The sequence below is a fragment of the Tupaia chinensis genome, unplaced genomic scaffold (genome assembly GCF_000334495.1).
Source record: "Tupaia chinensis unplaced genomic scaffold, TupChi_1.0 Scaffold143796_1, whole genome shotgun sequence".
Taxonomy (NCBI): Eukaryota; Metazoa; Chordata; class Mammalia; order Scandentia; family Tupaiidae; genus Tupaia; species Tupaia belangeri.
Window position 1 is genome coordinate 1,985,161 of NW_006203646.1, and position 21,918 is coordinate 2,007,078.

Here is a 21,918-nt window from a genome sequence, read left to right on the forward strand (position 1 = left end):
GGATAGATCTTCAAGGTGGCATCTGAAACTTGGGTAGATCTGTGGAAATCGGAATCAGTAGCTGCCTGAAATGCTGCTCTCAAAGCCAGAAACCTGCTTTAGCTGTTGTTACAGGGACAAATTCACAACCCACCCCAGGCGGTCACAGAAAGCTTTTATTACCACAGAGGAAACCGGGAATGCCGGAGACCACGCGCGGCAGCCATGAGAGTGTGATCTGGGAAAGGGGCTGGTAGGTGGGAACTCATCAACCGTGTCTGGGCTGGCTCCCCCCCAATGAACTCATCAACCGTGTCTGGGCTGTCTCCCCACCAATAGGCTTGCTCAGTTCGGGAGAGGCTTCGCTGGGTGTGTGTGTGTGCGCGGCTCAGGGAGGTCAGCCTTGAAAAGCAGGCTTCTTCCTGGACAAAGGACAGCCAGAACAGGGGACAACAGCTGCACAGACATCGCCTTGAAATGGAAACCTCATTAGGCTCGTTGCATCAGGAAGTACATTTCACCCGGATCATAAAACAGGAGGGAAGTGGGAGCATGAGGCTCTACTGGGTAGCCTTTCTTTCAGGTAAAATGCTTTGAAAGTGAAACACTGGCGGGGCCTTTCCCCTTGCGAATAGCAAGCAGCACACGATTTCCAAGTCAGCTCTTAAAGCTACTGTTATCTTTGTTATCTATTATTATTTGGATTTTGCACAAAATTGATGGAGTAGGAACCAGTAGAGGAATCCTGCTTGATCTGGAAATTTTCTGTGGAGAGCCCAAAAGGTCGGAGAACCAAGTTCCCAAGATCTTTCAGTTTACCTGCGATGGAAAAGGAAAAGCTCAAATGAATACAGGAATGACCAGAAGCAGGAAGACATCACCTGATCCTGCCTGTCTGATTACAAAATATAAAAATTCGTTAAAAAAAAAATCAATTTGGGGACCAGCAGGCGGCATGGGGCTAAGGCGCTGGACACTCCCCACATGGCTGATCACGGTTTGAGTCCCAAAGCTGGCGGCTTGCTTTCTCACTTTCCCTCTCTCTGTCTCTCTCTCTTAATCTCTCTGTCTCTCTGGTCAAATTAAAAAAAAAAAAAAAAAAGGATGAATAAATAAAAAATAATTCTTAAAAAAAGGAAAAACAACAACAAAAAAACCAATTTAACAAACTCAAAATGGAAATTTATCTGTGGAGGAGGATATGTGTGGTAATATCTTAGACTTGCTTAACACACACGCATGCATGCTTTGACAAGCCATACTGTATGCTATAAAGACGCACGATGATTACATGTACATTTGAAAAAGAGCTCTCTGCAGTCAAAGAAATGCCTGCTTTCTAATAACACGAAATCTTCCAGGAGTGTTCCTGGTCTCTAGTTCTCACTCAGCGGTGCTGTCACTTCAATGCCATCTACCCCCGAGCCTGTGCTGGCTTAGATGTGAGGGGGTCCTGTCGGCTCTCTCTGCGAGTTCAAACTCTCCTGTCCAAATTGGCCAGAGCTGTCAAAGGACACAGGCTGCTGGGCTGGCTGCTGTATAAACCGACAGCTTCTGCTTCCTGGTGGGGCTGAAGGTAGCTCTCCAAGCCTGCTGGTGAGGCGAAGGTGCCTCCCACAATCTGCTGTCTACCAACCAGTAGCAGCCACCTGTTAAATCTCATTCAACTCAGCAATCTTCTACTGAGCCTGGATTCAAATTCAAGAGCTTCCTACTTTTCTAAGTAAATCTTTATCTCATCATTTATCGGAGAGTGAGATCTTATCATATGTGTAGTGCCATAAACTTTGATAGCCCAAACTTTTTTTTTTCTTTTTAAATTTGCTTTATGCTTGCCAGAGAGAGTGGGAAAGTAAGAAAGCAACTTCCAGGGGGGATGGCTACGCTACAATCCCTTCTCTATTCTCTTTGGATGTTGGGTGTGCAAGTAGATGCACTCAGTGTTTTTCAAGCCACTGGGTCCAGGCCTTGAACTGTGTAGTCAACCATATGGGATCCAGCCACCTTACCCACCATAGCACTTGGCTAATCTAAGAGTCCAGTCTTCTCTTCCCTATTAATATTGGGTGATCTCGTGTCCTGAAGTCAAAATGAAGACACATGTTTGTATACAAGGAGTCCTACCTATGCTGTTTCTAGATAAAAGAGGGCTATGAAGTGTGGGTGTCAAAAGCTGAAATTTCTGGGCCAGCCATGGCCTTGTGATTAGGCAACTGGATTGCAAATGGCCAACCCTTAGGTCTGAATCCTGGACCCGGCAGCTTGAAAAACACACAAGACACCTGTGCCTATGTGTCACAAGTCCTGAAAGGAGGAAGAGCTGGAGAAGAGACTGTGGCGTGACCAACTCCCATGAGAGGTGCTTTTACTTTCTTTCTTTCTTTTTAAAAAATAATTATTTACTGGGAACCAGCAGTTAGCGTAATGGCTATGTCACTGGACTCCCACGTAGTCAACCATGGTTTGCGTCCCGGACCCGGTGGCTTAAAACTCATGCCAGGCGTGTGTGCGTGCGTGCCCAAGATCCCGAGAGAATGGAGGAGAGGGGAATGCGGCGTGACCATCCCCCCTGGGGGGTGATTTCTCGCTTTCTGTCTCTATGTCTCTCTGTCTGTCTGGTGAGCGCATGCGCCCTATAGCGAAAATCTCTCCCCCCCCAAAAAATATTTATTTAATTTGATCTATTATCATTATTTTTTAATTTGACTAGAAAGACAAAGAGAGAAAGAAAGAGGGAACGTGAGAAAGGGAAAGCCGCCAGGTCCGGGACTCAAACTGGTCAGCCATATGGGAGTCTAGTCCTTAGCTATCATACCACCTGCTGGCCCCAGGAAGGGTACTTAACTATTTTCCCTCCGTTTGTCTCTCTTGCGAGGAAATGCACTCTTTGGTAAATTTGAAAAAAAAAAAAAATGTAAAGAGTTGGAAATTCCAGAACATTTCAGAGATTTAGAGGGATTTATGAGGCTATGGAATAGAATATTTGAAATTAGGAGTGTTATGGAAATTCTTGGCTGAGAAAAAGAATAAACAAATTCAACCCTTTCTAAACTGTTTAATTTTCCTTGCAGATCTGCTTCCAATGGAGATAAGACGGGGGGAGACAGGACAAGAAACCCCTATTCACCAGAGGTACAAGCTCCTTCCCACTTTACCACTTAGCAATTTGTGCTGTTCTGAGGCCTTCTGTAGAGTAAAATTCAAGTAAAGAACTTAAAGATTCATGGTCCTTAAATTCAGAAGCCCTTCCTAGTAACTCATGGTGAGAACTCTTAGTCTCATTAGGACAGGGTGAGCTCTGTGTCCACTGGGTGATACATAAGCCTCCTGCCAGGCTCACCTGGCCAGGCCCAGTGATCTATGGTTCTTGTGCCACAGGAGGAGACTGAGGACTTAAGAACTGAGCTTTTGGAATTATTAATAATCCTGTGGCAAAGTGAAAAATGAACCAGAAGGGGAGAGTCTGGGGGTGGTTCTGATGGTGACAAAAGTTATTGTAGCATGATGGGAGAGAGACCGCTGATTCACCAAACATTCATCCTGACGTTTCTGATGCTGGCAAATAGTCTCTGAAACCAGAGTGGGCCCAATGGGAATATAAAGGAATACATCAAAATGGTATGTAGAATCAACACACTCTTTGTTTTAATAAACAATTATTTAATATTATTACTTAATTTACTATAGGGCATGTGTGCTCACCAAAGAGAGACAGAGAGAAAGGGAAAGTAAGAAAGCAAGCCCCCAGGTCCAGGACTGGAATCAGTCAGTCATGTGGGGGTCTTAACTACCTCAACTACTTCGCCACCTGCTGGTCCCTCAACACATTTTTGGTGTCTGAAAAATTCCCCTTCTGCTATTTGTGATGACAGCAGGAGTTGCAGGTTTTAGTGGTAATCGAGCTTCTAGATATATTCACAATCACACACCCTTGAATTACCTCCCTGCTGTTTAAGAGTCAGGCTGGGTGCTCTGACTCTTAAACTGCTTCCTTGTATTCAAAGAGGGATAATCTGCCAAGCCAGCCCATCCGCCACACTTTCCACTGGCTGCCAAACCCACGCCCGCCTCTCCCCACGGGGAAGTAATCAACTAGGTTCTGATTCGTAGCACGTCTGGCATCTTTACTCAGCCTGAACATGTCAACATGTCCCTAACTATCAGGTTCTCATCTATTAGACTAGATCAGATGGCAAAGAGAAACTGCTTGTGCTCAGACAAGAACGTTCAGAACTAGATTATCAATCCTGCAACCAGTTCTGATAAACATTAATTTCTCTACCCCCAAGTAACAGTGTATCCCTGTAACCCAACTGATGCATTATGTGTAATTTCTCTTTGGAGATACTGACCATTAACTAGGCAATTTACCCCAAGGATAACCAGGAAGACCACTGGCTTTCATCTTAAGATCACTGGGCTTGGGTATAGTGCAATATCTCCTTTGGGATTTTCTCCTCTATTTAGAAGAACCAAATTGCATACAATTAAATCCTAATGCTGCATTTTTTCCTAGGATGTGGGAAACCAAGCCATGGGGCTAACCCTTGCTTTCCTCTGAGCGGAAGGCAAATCAAGAGCTAGCACCAGAGAAAGAAGATAAATTTACACTGCATTCAAATTCTATCATGTCAGCTCTTGGGTAAAAGAAGGTGGAATGAGCCTTTCCAAGAATGGTCAAGAAGCAAGAACTATTCTCTTGAGGAGAAAGGCCTGAGGAGAGCAAGTGGGAAGTGAGGAAAAGAGCAGGGCACTGAAAACCCACTGTCATTCCTCACTGAGGGAGCAGCAGCGACAGGAGCTGGTTCAGAGAGGTGCTCAGGGTGCAAAATACTGCGAGTGTACAGTCTGTAAAGATCGGTATTAAGATGGCATGACGAGAAACAGAAAAAACAGCTTTGAATTTCCATACCCATGTGTGTGGCTTCAACTGTTTTAAGAGGGACAATAACGACTCGATCTTTCTTGTGATCCTCACGAGGGAGCTAATTCTAGGCCTCCCTTGCAGAGCATAGGAGCCTGTAATGCACAGGTATAGCCAGGAGAACGTGTGCCAGCCTTGCAGTGAGAGGGAACAAGTGACTTCTGTCTCTGTCCGTAGCTCCTGAACGTGGGACTCCCACAAGATGGTATTCTTAATTTAGTTGGTGAACGTGGGCTCGTCAGGTTACTTGTGTCCAGAAGTGAACAACTGAGGACCTTAAGGAGTTAGAAATGCAGGGTATGTTTCAGGAAGTAAGAGGTGATGAGGCAAGGAAAACCTGGGCTGGATTAGGAACAAGGCCCTCAGTGGCTTCCATATAGTTGACCACGGTTCAAGTCCTGGACCCGTCGGCTTAAAACTCAACAGGGGGTGTGTATGCACATGTGCCCAAGATCACAAGAGGAGAATGGAGGAGAAGGGATTGCAGTATACCCATCCTGCCTGGGGGTGATTTCTCACTGTCTGTCTCTCTGGTGAGTACCTGTACCTTACAGCAAAAAAATCTTAAAAAATTGTGTTTTTACTATTTACCTATCTAGATAGCTACTCACTTTTATGTTCCTCAAACCCACCTGATTTTTCTAAATATAGCCAAGCATCTGAATTTATACAACGTCATTTCTTATTTTTTACTGTATCATGTTTTCATGTAAGACTTTTTAAAAACAAAAGCAAATAAAAGGGCACTGATCACCAATGGTCCAAAAAAGCTCTGGGCCTCCTACACTGCTATGTCCAGGGCATCTGTTTCCATCTCATCACAGCTTCCAGTATCTCCAAAGTCCGTCCAAACCTCAAACCTCTATTCCTGATTATGACTGCTGCAGTGCTCACTGTTCCAGACAAGACGACAAAAGGAAACACTCCGGCTGCTGAGTCTTTCTCTCAAATGATCGTCCTGAAACTATCACGACTGCCTTTCCTGCTTAGCATGGACTGCACAGCCCAAATCACCACCGAGTCTCCTGTTCTAAAGGTGATAGTTACAAATAACAAGCTAGGAAGGGAAGAGCCAACGCTGTTCTACTCATTAACAATTCTGATTAGGATGTTTCTCCATTGAAAATGCCAATGATAAATGGTGTTGAGGTGCTTTTTAAAAAATTCTTTAACTCGGGACCAGCAGTTAAGTGTAATGGCTATGTTGCTGGACTCCCATGTAGTCGACTGTGGTTTTGCATCCCGGACCCGGTGGCTTAAAACTATGGTGGGCACTTATGCATGCATGCTCAAGATCCTGAGAGGAGAATGGCGGAGAAGGGATTGTGGCGTGGGCATCCCCCCTGGGGGGTGATTTCTCACTTTCTATCTCTCTGTCTCTCTCTTTCTGGTGAGTGCATGCGCCCTATGGCAAAAACCTCTCCCCCTCCCCCCCAAAAAACAACAAAAAACAAAACTTTAACTGCTAATTCTCTGGTAGAAGCCATCACTTTCACAAGAACTAGTAATAAAAGTCACACAGTCCACCACAAAAAGCTTGCTCAGAACTCCTGAGGAAGTGATATCAGTTGAGTTCAGCACAAGCTCCAGGGCTCTCGCACATGAACCACAGTCACCTCCTCTATAACAAGGCTGGGGAGGAACTCCAGAAAGCTCCTGAGGGGATGAAATGCCAGGAAGAGCTACCGCTCCCTTCTAATGATAGGGCCATTATGGTGAAAGCACTATTTTATTGAGGATCCTTAGATTTAGTCAGTAAGAAATAAAGGAGTCTAGCCACTCAAGCTATTGATATGTAACAACATCAAGCTTCCTAACGCTTCTTAGGGGCTTCTGGGCAAGAGAATATACGGGAAGCAAACTTACCTAACATCTCTTCTTTTAGTCTTTCATTACGTTCTTCAATTTGCTTAGGTAATCTCTGAGGGGAAAAGAAGAAAAACGAGGTTGGTGAAAAGTCTTTGAATTTGATTAAAAACCTCATGTGGGGACCAGCAGATGGCATAATGGCTATGTCGCTGGACTCCCATGCAGTTGATGTAGTTTAAGTCCAGTGGTCTAGGACTGGAACCACGGTCGACTACATGGGAGTTCAGCGACATAGCCATTATGCCAACTGCTGGCCCTAGAATAACAGTAATTTTAAGAAAGTTAATAAGCTAATCAGGTGGCATGGTGGTTAAGGTGGCTGGATCCCAAATGGCTGACTGTATGGTTTGAATCCTGACCCAGCAGCTTAAAAAACACACGAGGCATATTGGCTTGCGTTCCCAAAATCCTAAGAGGAGAATGAAGGAGGAGGGACTGTGGCTTGGTCATCCCCCCTGGGGGTGCTTTCTTACTCTCTCTCTCTCCTCCAAGTGTACACACCCTATTGCAAGCAAGCAAATAAATAAATAAATAAATCTAAGAAGGTTTAGTGCAAGATATATGCAATTAGAAATGTGTTGGGCATATGGCCACGGGATAGAAACTTGGTGATGGATAAGGAAGGAAAAGGATGGACAGAAAACCAGAAGTTTATCCCCTATAATGCTAAAAATTACACTGAGCTGAACTGTACAACTACAGTGGATGGGACTGACATGAAAATGCAGTTCTTGTTAACCCTAGAGATCAAAGGTTTACATTTTCCTTTTTTAGAACAGTGATTAAATGGTACTTAGTTACAGTGGGTTTGTGGCCACTTGAAAGATATAGCTTCCATATGTCTTGATAAGCTCCTCAAAAGCATAGAAATGGGATTTGTGTCCCAATGGATTGTTTAAGACTCACTGAGTAGGAACACAGAGAGTAGAAGAAAAAAAAAGTAGAACAATTTATACATTACCATACAAGCTTCTCTGGCTTGATGTATTGATGGATCTTTTTCTAATATAGATTTGTAGTCTTCCAAGGCTTCATCTAGCTTATCTGTTTTCTCGTACAACTCTGCTCGCCTCAATATTGCCCTGATATAACTGGGGTTTAATTGAATTGCTGTAAAAAGAGAAGAAATTGTTACCACAAAGAAACAGGTTCTGTATTTTCAGATATGTCAAATTTCTTCAGCAACCATCCTGTGAGGGTATAAAAGGAAGTCATTTGTCAGAGTCTATAAATGGAGTCAGCAAATTTTTTCTGTACAGGACAAGATAGTGAAGATTCAGGCTTCTTGGGCTAGATAGATCAACTTTGTCGTAAACACTGAATATGCTACTGTAGCATGAAAATGAGAATAGACAACATGTAAGTAAATAAGGCTGAATGTGTTCCAAGAAAATATTTTTTATAGATACTAAGATTTGAGTTTCACATAATTTTCACCTATCTGGAAATACTTTTTTCTTTTGATTTGAATTCCAAATATTTAAAAATGTGTAAATCATTCTGAGCTTGTGGGATGTACAAGAACAGGTGGTGGGCTGGATTTGGCTTGCTGCTATAGTCTGTCAAACCCTGGTCTTTACATATCAAGACCTGGATTTTGCCTAACTGTCCACCACCCATCCCAGAATATGCCAGAACACAGAGTACAAGTACACGGTACAAGAGTGACAGAGAATTTGAAAGTATAAATTAGTTGAGGGAAAACAATCTGGGGGCAGACTCTATCATCCTCTCTTTTTCTCTAGGCCTCGGCTACTAGGTTACATTCCTGGCCAAACTCGTACTGTTTCTTCAAACTACTTCCCCAGGCCCCTTAGGACACTGGTGAGAAATATCCTGTCCTTTGTCCTGCCACAACTGCCTTTCTAACCATCCTCTGCCATGTTTTGGTTCAAGTACACCACATTTCTCCTCTTCTCTCTGAGTTGTTCCTTTTTCTATCAGAAAGCAACATCCTGGGGGCCAAATGGTGGCATAGTGGTAAAACTCCACACCGTGAGGTTGACCTACATGGGAAGGTTCTGGGTTTGCATCTGAAGACCTCCCCGAGGACATCCAGGGCTGGTGGAGTTTGAGGGCAGGCTGCAATGTCAAGACCTGCTGAGGTACTTTCTCTCTGTCTCTCCCTCATTCATGGAAGAATAAGTGGGGGGGGGAGGGAGAAGAAAAAGGAAGTAATGTCCTGGGTCTAGAACATTTTTCTTTTTTATACAGTATTCATTTACGCTTTCAGTAAACATTTACTTAGGCCTAATATATATATATCTTACATCATGAATCTCTGGACTAGAGTAGTAAACAAGACAGGCAAGGTCTTTGTTTTCATGAAGCTTTACGCTATTTAAATGGCAAGAGCAGACAGCATATAGTAATTTCAGAAAGTTAGAGTGTTATATTGAAAAATAAAACAAGGTAAAGTATATAAAGAGGGAATATTTTAGGGAGGCCCACCATTTGAGAGGCTAGGGAGTGTACCAGAAAGAGAAACTAACAAAAGTAAAGGCTCTAAAACAAGAATAGCATTTCTTGCCACCATTTAGCTTCTGTTGTTCTAATTTCTTGACATGAATAATTAATATGTTTATTTGTATATTTTTAAATTTAATTTTCTTGGGGGGGGAGAGGTTTTTGCTATAGGGTTCGTGCACTCACCAGAAAGACAGAGAGAGAGAAACAAAAAACAACAAATCACCCCCTGGCGGGATGGCCATGCCACAATCCCTTCTCCTCCATTGAGTTTAAGTCACTGGGTCCAGGACTTGAACCGTGATTGACTAGATGGGAGTGCAGTGACATAGCCATTACGCTATTTGCTGGTCCAATAATCTAAACTTTTTTTAAACTGGCAAATAAAAACTGCATATTTTTATCATATATAACAATATTTTGAAATAAGGTGGAATGGCTACATTGTGCTAATTTATATCTAGTAGTTAAAGCTTTAGAACTGGAGAGGGTTTTTGCTATAGGGCGCATGTGCTCGCCAGAAAGACAGAGAGAGACAGAGAGATAGAAAGCGAGAAATCACCCCCGAGGAGGGGATGGCCACGCCTCAATCCCTTCTCCTCCATTCTCCTCTCAGGATCCTGAGTACACACGCACATGCGCCCAGTGTGAGTTTAAGCCACCAGGTCCAGGACTCGAACCGTGGTCGGCTACATGGAAGTTCAGCGACATAGCCATTATGCTAACTGCTGGTCCCCAGGATAGAGAAATGTTAGAAAGGAGATTGCAGTATGACCAAGCCCCACTGTGGGATGCTTTTGCCCAGCCCCCCATCTTTCTCTGGCAGGTAAAGTAACTTCTTCCAAACAAAATGGCACATTAAGAATTAATTCCAGACCAAGATGGTAATAGCCTAGATGTAGTCTGTTTGATTGATTTATTTTTAAATTTGCTGTAAGGCGTATGTGTTTGCCAGAGAGAGACAGAAGAAAAGGGAGAAAGCACCTCCCCCTGGGGGATGGCCACTGTAATCCCATCTTCTCCATTCTCTCAAGATTTTGGGCATGCTCACACATGCCTGGTGTGTTTGCAAGCTGCCAGGTACAGGACTTGAACCGCACCATCGGCTGCACCATCAGCCACGTGGTATCAGCTGCCTTAATCCCCAAGACACTGGCTGGCTCAGTGTGCCAGATTTTAGTGTAGTAACAGTTTCCTTCAGATACCATAAAGAAATAGCAAACATAATGTTCATTCTACTCACCGGGGTTTATGCCTAGGGTCAGACTAGGATACATGTGTAGGTTTGTGTCAGCTGTGCTAGCTAATGGATTTATTTAGACTAATTAAGTTCATTAGCAGAACAATTGAAGGGGGGGGGGAGGAAGGTATGGAGGACAACCATGGATGCCAGGGAAAAAGGGGGGGGGAAGGAGGGACATAGCAGAGGGTGGAGGATGGGGAATCAGGGATGGCAAGACAAAGGGCAAGGTATGCAGGACGTAAGAATTGGAAAATTATTTGCTGAGAACATATATGTGGATGTACTTGATTGAGCCAATGCACAGTGTATTTTGGATGGAAAATTCACTTGTGTGTTGTGATGGTGTAAAGTGAATTAATAAATAAATAAATTAAAAAAAAAAAAAAGAAAGCAAGCATAGATACCAGAGACAATGTGGGAGGAGAGTGGGAGATGGCAGAGGGTAAGAGATAGGGAATCAAGGATGAGGGAAAAAAAAAAAAAGAAAAACATTAGGAAATAAGAAATGGAAAATTATTTGTTGATGATAACATGTATGCTGATGTGCTTGATTGAACCAATATACAGTGTAATCTGGATGGAAAATCTCATTTTGCATGTCGTAATGATGTACAGTGAATGAATGTAAATAAATAAATTTAAATAAAAAAAAAAAAGAAATAGCAAACATAAAGAAAGCCAGTGGAAAGGGTGCCAAGTTTAATTTATGTAAATAAAAAAATTACTAGAGCAAATTCTGCATAGTGCTGGAGGGGAACTAGATAACCTATAAGGTTTCTGCCTTATGATTCTCTCAGAAAATACTACACAAAGAGTGAAAATGAAAAAATATAAAATACAAAAAGAGCAATTAGCTATAAAAACTCATGAGATTAATTAATAAGATGGAAGCAAGAGTGGTCATGTACATTCTCCACATCAAGTTGATTAGTAAGACAAGAAACTGTCTGGCGCTGGCAGGTAGCATGGTGGTTAGAGACGCTGGATTCCCACGTGGCCAACCATGGTTTGAGTCCTGGATCTGGCAGCTTGCTTTCCTGCTTTCCCATTCTCTCTCTCTCTCTGGTCAAAATAAAATAACAAAAAAAAAAAATAAAAAAATAAATAATTCTTAAAAAAAAAAAAGAAAAAGAAAAAGAAAGACAAGAAACTGTCTAGCCTATCAGGAAAAAAAAAAATTTTTTTTTGAGAGGTTTTTGCTATAGGGCGCATGTGTTCGCCAGAAAGACAGAGAGAAAGTGAGAAATCACCCCCCTGGGGGGATGGCCATGCCTCAATCCCTTCTCCTCCATTCTCCTCTAGGGATCTTGGGTACACATTCACACATGCACACACGCCCGGCGTGAGTTTAAGCCACCGGGTCCGGGACTCAAACCGTGGTCAACTCCATGGGAGTTCAGTGACATAGCTATTACACTAACTGCAGGTCCTTGCCCATCAGGAAATTTTTGAAAAACAAAAACAATAACAAAAACAAAAGCAATCTTATATTTGAAAGTTTCTGTTACAGCTAGTTGATGAAAAGATCCTAGTGGAACTCATACTGTACAGAAGACATGACTGTGTAAACCTGTGAAGGGCAATAAAATACTGGGAAGTAGGTGTGGAAGAATTATTATATCTGAAGACACTACCAATTCACCAACAGAAAGTGTCCCTCACCACAGATGTCTAACCACCCCCTCAAACACACAGATCCAAATGCCCTAATAGTTGCTAAGATCTGCAATTACAATCTCAAAGGAAGGTAATTCAGAGACTACAGGAAGTAAATTTTGTTCCATGCCAGGACAACTTTGGATTTTTCCTTACATATTTACTAACAGAGGAGAAGAAACTGAGTGAAAATTCATTTAAGAGCATGCTTATTACTCTAAGATGACCATGACGAAATATTTCTGAAAACGTCAAACTACTTGCTTTTATTCTTTCTTCCTTTCCCTTCCCTTCCCTCCTCCCCTCCCTCTTCCTTTCCTTTCCTTTCCCTTTCTTTCATGAGCAAGGCAGACAGAGAGAAAGCACTCTCAAGACAGTCTTCATGCAGTGACCTCCTCCCACTTTTGTCCTGCCCTGATCAAGGGCACACACATGCCCAGTGTTCCAGGAGGCCTTCTGGACTCGAATCTGGAACCTTCCCATGTAGGTCAGTCTTGCAGAGCACTGTGTTACTGCTGTGCTATCACCTCGTCCCTAAAACTTTTTCTAGAAAGCCCCAGAGGAAGGACACACATGGACAGCACATACCTAACCCAAAGCCCATGAGTCTGTCTAGCTGAGGTGAGGCTCTCGTATGTTAACACACAATAGACAGAACTGTACCTTTGCTGCAGTCACTGATGGCCGTCTCTTTCTTGTCCTAAAAGGAAGTACAATGTTAATGTCTTATAAAGACAACAGTTTCATCTTTACGGCACAAAGGCTCGATGGAACAATCGGATCATTAATAACTGTTACGAAGATACAGAATGCTTTTCAAAGAAATCACATGATAATATCTTTGTTACTTCTAAGATAAAATTCAGAATTAACTTGGGGATAACTCTGACCTGAAAGTCTCCTTGTAACAAGTTATTCAGGTAGCATCTTTTCTAAAGTGTCTTTAAAGATTGTTCTAATTAACCTACTGCATTTGCAGAACATTTTACATTAACATTAGAATGCTGATGTTGATAAAACTTTGTGATCAATAAATAGGGCAGGGATCAGGGGGGCCAGATCCCTCCTGGCTGAGTGAATCCCAGATGGCTGACTACTGTTTGACCCTGGGCCCAACGGCTTGACAAACGCACTGGCATGTATGTGTCTGTGTGCATGCGTGCGCACCCAAAATCCCAATAAAATGGAGAAAAGGAAAAGGAGCTGTGGCATGATCACGCCTCATCAGGGTGGGGGGTGCTCCCCCACCCCCGGTCTCTTAGTCTCTCTCAGGTGAGAATGTAACTTCTGGCCTTTCAGAAATTCTTCTTACCCTCCTAAAGCATTTAACCCATCACTTCCTTGAAAAACTCAGATTATGCAACTTAAATTATATCAGAAGAATAATTCTAGACGCTTTGAAATCTCTAATTTTAGCATCTCCTTTATAAAAAAAATGATTTATTTATTTATCATCATTCTTATTCTTTTTAAAATTTGCTGCAGGGCATATGCACTCATCAGAGAAAGAGAAAGAGAGAGTGCAAGCGAGCAAGCCTCCAGGTCTGGGACTCAAACTGAGGCTGGCCATGTGAGAGTGCCTCAGCTTCCATGCTACCTGTGGTCCCCCTCTTAAACTAGTAAGAGCTCAACTTAAAAACAGAACAAGGCTGCTCCATGGCCTAGTGGTTAAGACAGTGGGAGCACATATGATCAATCACATTGTTCAAGTCCTGGAGACTTAAGAAACATTCCAGGTCCTTGTGCATATGTGCCCCATATCACAAAAGGTGGGAGAAATGAAGATGGAATTGTGGTGTGTTCATGCCCCATAGAGTTGCTTTTATTTCCTCCCTCTCTCTGACAAGTAGATACACTCTCTAAGAAAAAAAAAGAAAAAACCAAGACTCAAACAAAAAACAAAAAAACAAAAAAAAACAAGCCCACAAAACTCCACTAATAAACCTGTTCTTTGTACAGGAAACAGTTATAGGGTAATGCTCTTCTGCGTTCTCAGATATGGCAGAGAGAAGACTGACAAGACCACATAGTATCCTAATTCAAGAACTAGTTTATTGGGACCAGCAGGTGGCATAGTCGTTCAAGTGCTGGACTCCCACATGGCTAAGTGCAGTTTGAGTCCCCGACCCGCAAGTTTATAAACCATGCCAGCGCATGTGCATGTGTACCCAAAGTCCCAGGAGGAGAATAGAGGAGAAGGGATCGCAGAACTGCCATCTACCCTTGGGGGTGATTTCTTTTTTCACTTACTGTCTCTCTCTCTCTGGAAAGCACACATGCCCTATGGCAAAAACCTAAAAAAAAAAAACAAAAAACAAAAAACTAGTTTTTTATGCTAGCCCAAACTTATTAGTAACTCAGTCAATTGTGAAAACAAAGAGTCTAAATCCCAGGAGCAAAATGGGTAGGAGGCACTCTCTCTGACACCGAAGAACCTTGATCCATTTCACAATGACGATACCCAGTATAAGAATGTGGCAAGATGAAGAAGCAAACACAAAAGATCAGAACTTTCCAGGTAAGTGGAAAAGCTGCTAGATAAGAATCCTGATCACTGGCAAAACACTTTAATTAATATTGTTTTAAATAAATTTTGGGACCAGCAGTTGGTGAAATGGCTATGTAGCTGGACTCCCATGTAGTCGACTGTGGCTCGAGTCCTGGACCTTGTGGCTTAAATTCATGCTGGAAGCTTGTGCGTGCGTGCCCAAGATCCCAAGAGCAGAATGGAGGAGAAGGGACTGTGGCATGGCCATCTCCTCCGGGGGTGATTTCTTGCTTTCTATCTGTCTCTATTTATCTTCTGGCGAGTGCATGCGCCCCATAGCAAAAACCTCTCCAAAAATGAATAAATAAATATATTTAAAGCAATTGTTTTATTTTCCTTAATATGAAGTGTTGATTTGTATACTCCGTAAAATAATTTCTTCCCCCAAGTCACATGAAACACTACAAATTTCACCTTAGGGAATGAAATTGATAACAAAACACACAAATTCTAGTTAAACACATGTGCCAGGAAAACACCTCTCTGTGTATCCAAGTATTCAAGTACACATTATACCCCATCTCTCCAACACCTTTTAGGGTCTTTAAAAACCTGGTCACTTCAAGTGACATTGGTAGAAGCATTAAAGAATTAGGCAATCTCAATCAGAAAGTTACTTAGACACCTGATCTAAGCAACTCACCACTTCACCCAACCCTGTCAGCTTCAAGGTTGCTTAATGGTTTGTTAACTAACTTACTCTTTGCTCTTTGGACATAAGTAACCACCGTTAAACAAGTGGTACTTAAAAAAAAAACTCATTTCAATTTAGAAAGACTTACTATTTTGATTAAATAGGGAAATCAGACAAATCAGGAACAAATATAACTTTTAATACCAACATGGTATATAGAACAAATATATCTACACTCTCACCTGTTCTATCCTCGCCCAGCTCTATCTGGTTCTTGATCCTTTGGAAATACAAAATGGTTCTGAACTTTCCCTGTCACCTACCTTCACATTTAGGGGCACATTTCATTCCAGTTCTTGGACATTTCTCCCAGTAGCCATACTTCCAACAGAAAAATCAGAATCTTAGAAACAGCACTTTTAAGTTCAGAATTTTAATCAGTGTCTCCTATGCTTTTGAATCTTTATCTAGAATTCCAGAGGCCTAAAATAAGCTGCTACAGCTATTCTAGGACATGCACTACTTGGCTCCTTGCTTCATTAACCTGCCCTAGTTTTGTGGAAACTTTGCCAGCATCCTGCCATGAAAGTATTCACTCGGCTCTTTTATGGGGAATAACAGTGATCTGACTCAAGTTTCTCAAACTACTTTTCTAGCCTCCCTGAACCCTTTCCCTTAGGGAAATACATGGGCAGAAAAAGGGAGACAGCTACTTTAAGCCCCTAAGCTAGTTTTTTGAAAGAAATTACCCAACAAAAATAGTGCAAAACGTAGTATGTTCTTTAAAATGAAAAGGTGAGATTCATACCTGTTTCATCCTTGCAGCAGCTCTATTGGAAAAAAGAATGGATCTATCTTTCTGGAAGCAAGATGGGCACATCTGAAGGGCTTGACTATAAGAACTTTCAGCCTCTACATACTCTGAGGATGACAAGGTAAAGAATAAGCAGTCATTACACTTTGATGATCGTGTATTTCACAGATCTCAGAATGCATAGCTTTCTGCTCAAAGGACGAAAATTTCAAATGAGTTAACAGTCTATTAAGTGGTGGGTAGTAAAAATAATTTCCCTCTTCTCCTTCCTTTTTTTTGGGGGGGAGAGGTTTTTGCTATAGGGCGTGTGTGCTCGCCAGACAGACAGAGAGAGACATAGAGATAGAAAGCGAGAAATCACCCCCCAGGGGGGATGGTCACACCGCAATCCCTTCTCCTCCATTCTCCTCTCGGGATCTTGGGCATGCACGCACACGCGCCCAGCGTGAGTTCTAAGCCACCGGGTCCGGGACGCGAACTGCGGTCGACTACATGGGACTCCAGAGACATAGCTCCTGGCCCCCCCCCCCCCCGCCTCTTCTCCTCCCTTTAAAGAAACAGTGCTGCTTGTGTCAGTCTCAGGAGCTGTGCCTGGTGAACGGACAGCTGAGCATGTGGCCTGCTGTCCGCGAAGAGCCCTCCATGCTCCGGAGTCCTGGCGTGTCCCACGTGTTCAGCTTTCATGTGGCTTAATATTTTTCAAAGTAGTTTCTAAAGGGGATTAGGGTACCAAGAGATCCAAGAGAATAAAGTCAGTGATCTGTGGCCTGGATGATGAAAAAATTCTACATATATATTTTATTAAAGCTACTGTGCTCTCATGTAGCCAACCTGGCAAAAACTGTACCCATGAAATGTTTGGGGAGACACTTTATGGGACTAAAAGCAACAATGTAAAAATCAATATTTAACTAAATGATGATACATTTATATACTCATTGTTATATGCAGAACTATGGTCAGGATACTAAATCAAAATGAAAATTGTCTATTTACTCCTTCCTTAGGTTTGAAAAAAAAATTTTTTTAAAGAGGTTTTTGCCTTAGGGCATGTGCACTCACTAGAGAGAAAGACAGAGTGAGAGGGAAAGTGAGAAATCACCCCTAGAAGGGATTGTAAGGCTGCAATCCCTTCTCCATTCTCCTCCTGGGATTTTGGGCACGTATGCACATGTTCCCAGTGTGATTTTCAAGCCACCAGGTCTGGGACTTGAACTGTAGTTGACAATGTGGGTAATGTAACTGCTATGCCACCTGCTGGTCCCAGGTCTGAAATATTTAACACTAACATACCAGAGATATGCTTTCAAAATTAAAACCATTATTTCCATTAGGAAAAAAAGAAGGAATGGGGCAATCCTGTGGTCTGTTGGTTAAGGAAGCTGGATCCCGCATGGCCGACAGCACAGTTCAAAATCCAGCCCTGGGATTTGGAAAACACTGGATGTGTGTGTGTGCATGCCCCCAAATCCTGAAAGCGTGGCGAAACGGAGCAGGGATTACAGTGTGCTGGTTCCTTGCTGGCGGTGATTTCTCCCTCTCCCTCTGCTTCTCTGTCTCTGGTGAGTGCACACGTCCTTTAAAAATAATTAAAAAAAAAAAAAAGTAATGATTGCTAAACCAGGATATAAGAAAAAAGTTAAAAAATAACCAGAAAAAATATTATTATCCCTAGACTTCTGAAGTATATAAACTTTGAGATGTGACAAAAAGCTGTTATAAGATCAAGCCTTTGCCACACAGTGTCAAAATGAACCCTGTAATGCCTAAGCAAACGTAATCCCTAAGCAAATGTAGGAAATGCAGGACACGAAGAACACTGCTCTACGTAAGGCATCTGAAGGACAAGGCACGTGAAAGGGCAACCACAGTACAGACTGCAGCCAGTAAGGAACTGCTTTTCCATCAGTGCGACAAGCAGTCTTCACGTTAAAGGTTAGTGTTTCCCAAAGCTACCACTGAGGAGCTTTACCCCTGGTATCTGGATCAACAGATAGAGAGAGGACTACAGAAAAGAAAAACCATGTTTGTGCCATAAGGCACATGGTAACTGGTCACCATGAGCTGAGAACGGCCTGGTAAAAAACCGAATTCGAAACAACACTGTACTGCGGGCAGCTTAGGTCTGCCAGTGGCTTCCAAATGGCCTGTTCCTTCACAGGCTCTCCAGCAGGATGAGGAGTCAAGACGACCAGACATCAGCTCTAAACGTTATCTTACCTCCTTTCTTAAATTGCTCGTTTCCCTCCTCCTTTAGCCTAGCACTTTCTTCTCTTCTTTTCTGAAAGAGATCAGAGGATTACATGACTTCTCCCAATATGATTTTAAATGAACAAAAAGGTCAGCTTTTTGTTCACAAAGGTATGTTTAATATGCTTCAACTTGACTTTTCAGAACCAGATCAGCTTTACCTAATGTCAGTGATAAAGAAAAACACATGACCACTGGCTAACCATCGACTGCATTTTTTATGTTTAAAACAAAACCTAGTTTTTTTTTTTTTTTTTTTTTTTGGGAGGTTTTCGCTATAGGGTGTGTGCACTCGCCAGATAGACAGAGAGAGACAGAGAGAAAGTGAGAAATCACCCCTCAGGGGGGATGGCCATGCCGCAATCTCTTCTCCATTCTCCTCTCGGGATCTTGGGCATGCATGCACGCGTGCCTGGCGTGAGTTTTAAGCCACCGGGTTTGGGATGTGAACCGCGGTCGACAACGTGGGAGTCCAGCGACATAGCCATTACGCTAACTGCTGGTTCCCTAAAACCTAGGTTTTATTGACATGCCCCTCCTATGTTTCTGTCTTTTGCATGGAACAGTAATTTAGATGTCACTAAATTTCTGCTCACTCATATATAAAACTAAACAACATACCTCCTGGTTTGCATACCAGTGTAAATTCAAATTCTGACTATTATTTATTAGTTGTATGATGTTGGACAAGTTTCAGAATCTACTGTGCCTTAGTTTCTCATCCAAAAAAAGAAACTTTCATAGTTCTATGAATGAATGTTTAATGAGTTAAAGTAACAGTGTGTGTGAAGCTTCTAACACAGTGACTGGCAAGGAAGGACTGGATAAATACAAGCTATTCTTTTCTGTAAAAGAAATAACTTATCACTCATTTAGCTACAATGTGGCTTGTGGCATGGGGACACAGGGATGCTGGAAGAGAGCATTGTGGCACAAGTCATGTCTGCAGGACCCGGGCAGGGAAAGTTGAAGAAACCTAAGTAAAGCACCTCTTTTCTTCGCTTTTCTAACTCAGAAATTCACACAGATGGCCAAACACCCATCCAACACAAAGGCAGGACAAGTATCCTGCAAAGACGACGTGAGCTGAATCTGTGCGTGCTTTCTTCCCGGAGTGCTTTAACAATATGGCTGGCACAAGCTCAACTGGCAGCACGTATGTCCGCCTGCCACCTTTTGACAATGTTTTTTTCTTAACCAGAGAATCTCCCAAAATCTCTTCTTTCATTCTTAAAGCTTCTGAATATAAAGAAAGCTTCAAAGAGAGGAAATGTACTTAGCCAGGTATTTCATACACAGGAGAAGCCTGTGGCCTTAACAACTGGTACTCTTAAGCCTGGGAACCAAAGTGAAAATATTATTTTTCTGAAGAATTATGAAATAGGGCATCTGACAAATCTCAATAAAGAAATTAAGAGGACCAAGCCCCATGGCCTAGTGGTAAGGGGAGTCAGATCCCACTTGGCTGACTGCAGTTCAAATCCTGGCCCCAGTGGCTTGTAAAACACGTGTATGCAAGCCCCAGATTCCAACAGGATGGAGAAATGGAAGAGAAAGGACTGCAGCACGACCAAGCACCCATTGGCGGGTGCTTTCTCTCACCCTCTCTGATGAATGTACACAGTCTCTGGCAATAAAAACGAGAAGGAAAAAGATAACTAAAAAGGAGGTATAAACTGAATCTAATTTTTATGGTATCTATACCAGACACAATAATTCATTTAAAAATATTACATATGTGAAGAATGTCGATTCTAAGGGGAAATACAAAAAAAAAAATTGTGGTGGCGGGCATCAAAATTTAAGAATACGGCTGTGTTTACCTAGTTTTAGCATAAGAGAAGTGCTTGGATGGTAATGTTCTCTATCGTATTAACTACGTTTTTTAGATCCAAGCAAAAGACTATATTGAGCAAGAAATTTTTTAGGGGGCAGACATATTGGAAAGATATTGGGGAGCTCACAGAATCAATGAAAGTCCTAAAGAATAGGCTTAGTAATCAGGTAGCACTCAGGCAGCTGTTAAGTCAAGAAGCAGAAAGCCTGACTGTTAGTGAAAGAGTCTGGTCAGGGCAGGGCTGCAATGCCAGAAAACGAATCCTAGCCAGTCCCTTTGTTTAGCATCACTTAATCTAAATTCAAGGTCTTGGTCAGAAACATCTAATAAATCAAGCATAGCTCATATGCTTTGGTTATCAGAGAATGGACCAAAAGTCATTGGGAACCACCACTTAGCAAAACTACTACAACACAAGAGAAATCCTCCAAATAGGAAGTAGGAGTTGCATGCTGGAGAGCCAAGAAGACTCTGTAAAAAACCCCACTAACAGTTATTTAAGAAAAAGAAATTCCTTCAAGAAGGGTAATTCATCAAGTTACTGAAACTTCCTATAATGTTCAACATTCATGGGCCAGACGACAGTGCAGGAGTAGAATACAATGTTCTGAGGCAATACCACATGGGAAGAAGGTTCCCAGTTCATGTCTGGAGACCTCCCTGAGTGTACCGGGTGTGGAAGTGTCCATGATCTAGGGCTAGCAGGGAGTGGATCTCAGTGTCACCACTGTGTTGGGGATGCTGATTTTATCTAACATGTGCACTCACGCATGGAAGAGAGAAAAAACTTAAGAAAGAAACTTTCAATTTTTGAATTTCCTCTGCTTTAATACTAATCTTAAATTTTTTGATCTGTATTCTGTTCTTCAGAGCCAATTCATCAGAAATGTTCTATGAACAAAAAACAGATGAATTACTCAGATGGTCAGATCAAGCTTTTTAAAATTGTATGTGTGTGTGTGTGTGTGTGTGTGTGTGTGTGTGTGTGCCCAAGGGCGAGAGAGAGAGAGAGAGAGAGAGAGAGAGAGAAAACTCTGTAATGGGGCCTTGTCACACAATACTACAATCCTTTTATTCTTCAATTCTCAATCCTTTCAGGATCCTGGGCATGCATATATACACACACCCAGCATGTTTTTTGAGTTGCTGGGGCTGAGACTTGAACCTGCTCAGCCATGTGGGATCCCACTTCCTCTGTGCAGTTCTTAACCACTGTGCTATAGGGTTGGCTGTGCTTTAAGAGACCAATCATTTCTTGGTAAATTTATAACATTAAGTTCCCAATGGGCAAAGCCTAGACCCAAGGCACACCCAGGAAGGAATTACTAATGAGAGCCAGCATGAGAAAAGCTCACAATGTCTTTATAACCAAAAAACTAAAAGTTAGACTAGTAAAGAGAAGGGATCCAAAACATAATTCTGAGGCCAATTATTCCAAGAAAGGCATTTTATTATTTTGGCTGATAAATCATAACCAGGTGACCAATTAGGCAGTAAATACTGGAAAAGAGCTGCTGCTTCTCTCTCTACGGATTGCACAAATTGAAGATTAGTGCAATTATCAGTATCATGCTGAATATCTCCTTGGAAACAGCTAAAAATAGCACCTGGAGTTGAACTATCTCCCAGCTGCACCAAGAGACTGACTTGATCTCAGTACGAAGACTTGAGTTTATCCCACTGCCTAAATACACTCTT

General features: G+C 42.3%; 1 protein-coding gene across 5 annotated transcripts in view; it reads right to left on the reverse strand.

The window, feature by feature from the left end:
• Window positions 1–636: 636 nt before the first annotated feature.
• The window catches only part of TTC1 (tetratricopeptide repeat domain 1), a 33,311-nt gene continuing 12,029 nt past the window's right edge, over window positions 637–21,918 (reverse strand). For 4 of the 5 annotated variants that reach the window (XM_014582784.2, XM_006165065.3, XM_006165066.3 and 1 more), the window contains exons 3-8: window positions 18,354–18,414; window positions 16,128–16,240; window positions 12,801–12,837; window positions 7,734–7,882; window positions 6,770–6,824; window positions 665–798 (exon numbers count right to left, since the gene is read on the reverse strand). In XM_014582784.2, the coding sequence (XP_014438270.1) occupies window positions 665–798; window positions 6,770–6,824; window positions 7,734–7,882; window positions 12,801–12,837; window positions 16,128–16,240; window positions 18,354–18,414 (549 nt within the window). Of the gene's footprint in view, window positions 799–6,769; window positions 6,825–7,733; window positions 7,883–12,800; window positions 12,838–16,127; window positions 16,241–18,353; window positions 18,415–21,918 lie in introns of all 5 variants that reach the window. The other variant, XM_027766948.1, reaches the window with a different exon arrangement.